Here is a 6306-nt window from a genome sequence, read left to right as displayed (position 1 = left end):
TATTTTGAACATGGAATCCAATAAAATAATTTAAGTTAAGTTTATTTCTATTACACAGGTCATGAATATTTCGGTTGAAGCACTTTGTATATAGATTGTTAGTTTTCCGGGTCCTGGTACTTTTGAATGTGTTGTCGTGTGTCTTGTTATCTGATATGACTTCGGCAACTATGCCGGGGGGCTGAGAGAGAGTTCCGCTTGTGGAGCTCATGCAGGGACCACCTGACCGGAGGCGACGGACGACGTCTGGGTTTTGGAATGGCCACCGGCCCCGGCATCGTCGTCGTCACCGAACGGGTTCTTGCCGCAGCACACGGTGGTGATCATACAGTTTCGGAACTGAAGGAACGAAAGAGTCTCGCGTGAGCCCGCGTTTACGCAGCGTGGACCTCCAAATCTCCATGAACCAGAAACAACACAACAGGCGTCATTTTCTCTCAACAGAGATCAAACAGCCAATTGGCTTGTATATCTGGTTTGGCTTCTCTGCTGTATGAACAGCACAGTGTGGAGGAAGGGGGGTCGGGGGGGGGGGGGGGGTTTGAGAAAACTGATTTTGAGATTTCTTTTTTTTTTGCATCACATATGGTGTTGAGTTTATTAATTAAAAAATAGCAAATATTTTGTGGGGGAAAGAATTGTAGTATATATATTTTTGGAGAAAACAGATTTTTAGAATCATATTTTTGCATCACATATGATGTTGTGTTTACTAAAACAAAAATAGTACATATTTTGTGGGGTGGGGACCTAAATTAAAAAAAAATAAAAAATGATTTTTCAAGAACCGTCAACATTTTTTTCCAGATAAAAAGCGAACTTCTTTTTTTTTTTTTTTGAGATAAAATCATATTTTTTCAGAGCAGAACGAGTGGAGATGAGCGCCATACCTGCTTGTTGAGCAGGATGTAGATGACAGGGTTGTAAAGAGCGGCGCTCTTAGCGAAGAACGCCGGCGCCGTCATGAAGACCGGCCCAAACTGGATCCCTTGGTTGGCAAAGATGTACCAAGCCACGCTGGCGTAGGGCACCCAGCACACCAGGAAGGAGATCACCATGACGACGACCATGCGGGTCACCTCCTTCTCGGCCCGTTGGGTGCTTTCCGACTCCTGCTGCTGGGCCGCCGCCTGCGTGTGCGGGTCACCAAAAACGCGTGGGTCAACTGCAGTCGTACCAAGTCAACAAATGCTTGGGTACTTTTTCTCATCAAGTTTATCTGTATCGTCAGAATCAGAATCTGAATCTGAATCTGAATCACACATGGAGGCTGCAGCGGCTGCCGACTGGGCCACATTTATCACATGCGGGACCGTACCTGTACAATAAGAGTTTAAACTGATATTTTGTCGAAATAAGCTCAATACTTTTTTCAAACTCTCAAAATACTAACAAGATGTCACAATTGCGCAGCTGCTATTAAATAAGGCTTTTTAAAATATTTTAAAAATGAAGATGTTTTCTGTTTGAAGCAGCTTATGATTACAATATGGCTTCCTAATCCTTCAAATTAAATAATGACTATTTTCAGCTCTTTAAAAGCTCTGAAATATCTTGAAACTTTGTTGTGTGTGATCAATTTGAACCGTGCGTAAGGTTCTTTTATTTTTCCCAAAAAATACTGCTATTGTTGGGAGCTTTGTTCAAAAACATTCCAATTATTCTCTAACTCCAACAGTTAACTTGAACATTTTGCCGACTGTCATTTGCGTCAGCTATTTAGGAAAATCTGAGCAAAATATCATTTGCATCATAATTTGGAACACAGTTTACAAATCGACAGTAAAATAAAATCATTTGTAGTTTTTAATTTTGTTCTTTAGGACATGTCAAAGTCTGTACATTTTTAATTTGACTAAAGTACAGGAGTTGAATCAGTGCGGCGTGTGAGTACTTGCTACCTGTGGTGAAGCGCGTGTAAAACAAAAAAAGTCACGGCCAGCTACAAAATAAGGAACCTGCGCTAAGCACTTTTGTCCCGAGTCCTGCTTACATTTGTAACATAAGTGCTTAAGTATGAGTGGATGAATTATGAATGCTTTGTGGCTTATTATTCATGAGGTTGACACAGTGAGGCGGCAGCAGACTGCCTTTCAGCTGGAGGACTTGGCTCCAAGCTGGCGTGCTGGCAAAGCCGTCGTGCCCTCCTCGAGTGTCCTTGAGCCACCAAATCCTTCTCGGCTGCGGCGGCGAGAAGCGCCGCTGTCACTGGCTCCCTTGAATCTTTTTTGCATAATAATGGCAAAAACTGAAAGAATTGATTTATTGTTTAATATATACAGCTCAAAGGTTTGGGGACATACAAATGACTGTGTTTGTTTTTTAAATGTTTTGTATGGGGGGGTGTTCAATGCATTAGTACATGGGTGTCACACATAAGGACCGGGGGCCAAAACCAATCCACGTGGGGGTTCAATCCGGCCCGCAGGAAGAATTTGAAAGTGAAAAAAATACATTTGGGGTTGGGGATGATTTTGATAATGGTTACACTCGTATAGAAAATGGAGTGAAAATAATTTCTTGATCTTCATAACTTGATTTCATTTGAGGTGCAATATTATGTTTTTCAGATCCAAATACCTGTGACTTAAATTTCTGTGCCTTTAAGTACCATCACTGTGATGGGGTATTAAACACACATGTAGATGAAAAAGCTGAAGCAAACATTTCTTAAGAAATCTGAGGTTGTTTTGTAAACTCATAAAAATATAAAAATGTACATGTATAGATAGCTTAGCATTAAAACAATAGGCAAAATTGTATTAAGTGTGCTATGATTTTATTTTACATGAAATTAGCCTGTGGCCCCTGAACTACAATGAGTTCGACACCCCTGCATTAGTATTTGGAAGAAATTATTATTATTACCGTATTTCTATCTTCATCATCATCATCATCGGTGCTGGGGGCAGCAACACACCTTTATTTGAAGTCTAGAATAACAAAAAGTGCTCGAAATCAGGTGCAACCAACAAGGTGGTCGCCCCCAAGGACCACGACGAGCCCGCCGGCCCGTTCTCAAAATAGCTCATCAGTGATGGGACATTGTGATTTCCTAGGAATATTGTATAAGTGATGATTTGAAAATGGATTTAGAGAAATTAAGTGTCATTGTCATCTGTTTCCTACCTTGTTGAACCAATGGTGATTACGATTGTGAGAAATCATTAACATGATCAGTGTCCTCGCCATAGACGCATATCGTTCATTATTAGTGATAACATATAACGAAAGGCCATTTGAGCAAATGTGTTTCTTCAGAAGCGTGTTATGAAACTGGCAGCCTTTTGCATGAATCAGTAGCGCAAAAGTTGTTTTCACTTTCAAAAGGTTTGCTGAGCCCTGCCTGTGTTTAGTGGTTCCTTTCAAAGCACGGACTACCAAACGGCATCCTATGCTCCTTCAAGGTGTTTATTTGCTTCCTTAATGTGCTTCTCTGATTGGTCGGACGGGCAGTGAGGGGATGTAAAGAAAAAGCCTCCATCGATTAACAAGGCGTCACATGATTAATGTCGCATCTGGGAGCGGAGGTGTGAGCGTGGGTGGGTGTCGTACCGCTCTCACGGTGCACAGCAGGCGGCTATAGCAGAAGAAGATGATGATGAGCGGGATGACGAAATGCAGGACGAACATGTAGATGACAAAGGAGCCGTTGTTGATCTCAGGTTTGGGCGTGTAGTAGTCGATGCCGCAGGAACACTGCATGCCCTCGGGGATGTACCTGCACGGGCATGAGGTGGACCTCGGGGGCTCAACAAAATGGACAGTCATTTTTTTTTTTCATTCTTTACAATAAATGAGTCGAGCAATTATTATATTCTGTGCGGCGTTTGCCGGAGTACCCGGCGAAAGCACGGTCCCCCCCCCCCCCCCGCCCCACATGCACAAGAAATAACAAATAAAACAGGACTTTTGAAAGCAAACAGTTCTAAAAGGTTAAATGTAAAGGTACTGTTCTTTTAAGTTAAATACAACTGAACTGTGTTAACTAATGCAATGGATTCAAAAAAAGTTGAAGTCACTGTAACAATTTGCCCAGTTTGAACATTTAACGCCGGCACGGTGGTGGACTGGTTAGCACATCTGCCTCACAATTCTGGGGACCGGGGTTCAAATCCCAGCCTGGTCTGGGTGGAGTTTGCATGATCTCCCCGTGCCCGGGTGGGTTTCCTCCGGGCACTCCGGTTTCGCCCCCCACATCCCAAAAACATGCATGGTAGGTTGATTGAAGACTCTAAATTGCCTGTAGGTGTGGATGTGAGTGCGAATGGTTGTTTGTTTTTATGTGCCCTGTGATTGGCTGGAGACCACATGGATGGGTGAACATTTAACTCAGCGATTCTTTTGCGTACCACTAGAGGGAGCCCAGGTACCATTAGTGGTACTGGCCTCACACTTGAAAAATCACCGATTAAGTTCAGTTCTTCAATGAAGCTAACGTGCAATGCGGAAGGACGCTGGAGAAAAGCCACGCAAGCACGGGGAGAAAATGCAAACTCGAATTAGTGTTGCAAACCCCAAACGTCAGAACTGCGAGGCGAGATGTGCAAACTCCAAATTGACCATGCGGTTGTCAAAAAAATTAAAAATAAATAAAAATACACATGGTACCGTGACCATCCGAGCAGGGGGGGCGCAGCGCAGGTCAAAGCCATGATCCACGTGAATCCCAGCCCACAGATGGCGTGCTTCTCCTCAAAGCGGAAGTTGCTCATGGGTTTGCACACCACCACGTAGCGCTCGATCGCCAAAACCACCAGCGACCACAGAGCCACCTCTCCTACAAACAGACAGAAACATGAACACAACGTGACGACAAGTTCCCACATTCGCGCATGTCACTCGGACCTCCTAAAGTGGCGAAGAACCCTTCGATGTTGCAGCCGGCGACGCCCAAGCTGAAGTATCCGTGCAGGGCCGTGTAGAGGGTGACGGTGAAGCCCCCCACCACCATGAAGAGGTCGGCCACCGCCAGGTTGAGCAGGACGTAGTTGAGGGGCGTCCTCAGTTTCTTGTGCTTGACCGTCACGTAGAGCGTCAGGAAGTTGATGGGGAACGTGGTGACAATGAGGAAGAGCATGTACGCAGCCACCAGAGAGTACTTCCAGGGCTCGGCCAGGTAGTACTGAGGGTACTCGAAGGGGCTGCGGACCACCCCGGTCCTGTTGGACATGGGGACGTAAAAGTTGGGTCCTTCAGTGCCGTTCATGGCGAGAGTCCACTGATCTTCTTTTGTCTGTGGAACGCAGTCGGGGTGAGCGTGCGCGAGTGGGTGAGGTGGGCTCAGTAGTGGCGAAGTAGAGCTCAGCAGCCCCCCCGAGGCTGCACGGCACCTTTTAACGGGCCGCGCGGATTAGGGCCGCGCGCATGATGGAATTACCACAATCTCGGGCTTGTCCTCGCTCTCCTGCCTTCACGACGAGGGAGAACGTGTCAAGCTGCGACTAACGATTATTTTAATAATCGATTAATTGATAGATAAATCGGATTTTTTTTTTTAAAAAAAAAAGAGTTTTTAATTTCACCACTTTATTTTTTTTAAAAAAGGGCATGATTTCAAAACTGAAATGCAGAAACCAATTGATTACTATTCAGTTACTGGTTTGGTCCGTAACATTTGTCAGAAAATTGGCCAAAATGACGATCATTGTTTTCCAAAGTAAAAGCAGATGTTTGCAAATGTCTTTTCATGCAGTGATGTCAGATTTATGTGAGGATATTACATTGCTGTTTGCAGCCTGGTTTGCTAAGCATTTTTTTCCAACTCCGTCATCACCAGCAAGCAACATTAAATCTGCATCATGAGCTACATGTGATTGATCTACGCCGTGGAAATTGTTCGTGATGTGTTCAAGGGCAGTTCAGAAAAATACGATAGAAAGGAATTGAACTGTTTTAATGGCTGTGAAAGTGTGTCTGTGTGTAGGCGGGGAGGGGTCCAGGAAACCGGTGAACAAGTCAGGCAGCGTTGTGCTTCTTCTATGCTCGACTGTGGAAAAAAACTTCCTGAACACCCGCGATCACCGTTGCAGCATTTCAATCGGACCGGAAAACTTTATTCCTCACTGCGGTCACAAAACCAGAACATTTCTTGTTTTCCTCATCTTGCTTTTATTTTGTGACTTTAACTTCAATGCATTTTGTCATTTTACTGTTTTAATGATTTCATTCTTTCTGCTTTTATGTGGGGATTTGACCTTTTCGGTTTCTTTGCCTCTGTGAAGCGTTATGAATTTTCCTTGTGTATAAATGTTGCTATGCAAATAAACTTGCCTTGTCTAAAACATGCTTATTTCAGTGGACGCA

General features: G+C 44.1%; 1 protein-coding gene across 1 annotated transcript; it reads right to left on the bottom strand.

The window, feature by feature from the left end:
- Window positions 1-207: 207 nt before the first annotated feature.
- On the bottom strand, window positions 208-5209 carry LOC133401110 (rhodopsin-like). The gene is made up of 5 exons (XM_061673649.1): window positions 4849-5209; window positions 4612-4780; window positions 3556-3721; window positions 891-1130; window positions 208-339 (listed from the first exon to the last, which is right to left on the bottom strand). Exons 1-5 carry the CDS (start codon window positions 5207-5209, stop codon window positions 208-210), a joined length of 1068 nt encoding a protein of 355 aa, XP_061529633.1.
- Between the last annotated feature and the right edge of the window lie 1097 nt (window positions 5210-6306).

Source organism: Phycodurus eques, chromosome 1, assembly GCF_024500275.1.
Source record: "Phycodurus eques isolate BA_2022a chromosome 1, UOR_Pequ_1.1, whole genome shotgun sequence".
NCBI classification, from domain to species: domain Eukaryota; kingdom Metazoa; phylum Chordata; class Actinopteri; order Syngnathiformes; family Syngnathidae; genus Phycodurus; species Phycodurus eques.
Note: the sequence above shows the minus strand (reverse complement) of the source record. Positions and strands in the feature narration are given on the sequence as shown.

Coding starts and splice junctions, on each gene's coding strand:
- LOC133401110 (XM_061673649.1), bottom strand. CDS start 5,209: ATGAACGGCACTGAAGGACCCAACTTTTACGTCCCCATGTCCAACAGG. Junction 4,781..4,848: donor GTTCTTCGCCACTTTAGGAG/GTCCGAGTGACA, acceptor GTCTGTTTGTAG/GAGAGGTGGCTCTGTGGTCG. Junction 340..890: donor ACATCCTGCTCAACAAGCAG/GTATGGCGCTCA, acceptor TCGTTCCTTCAG/TTCCGAAACTGTATGATCAC.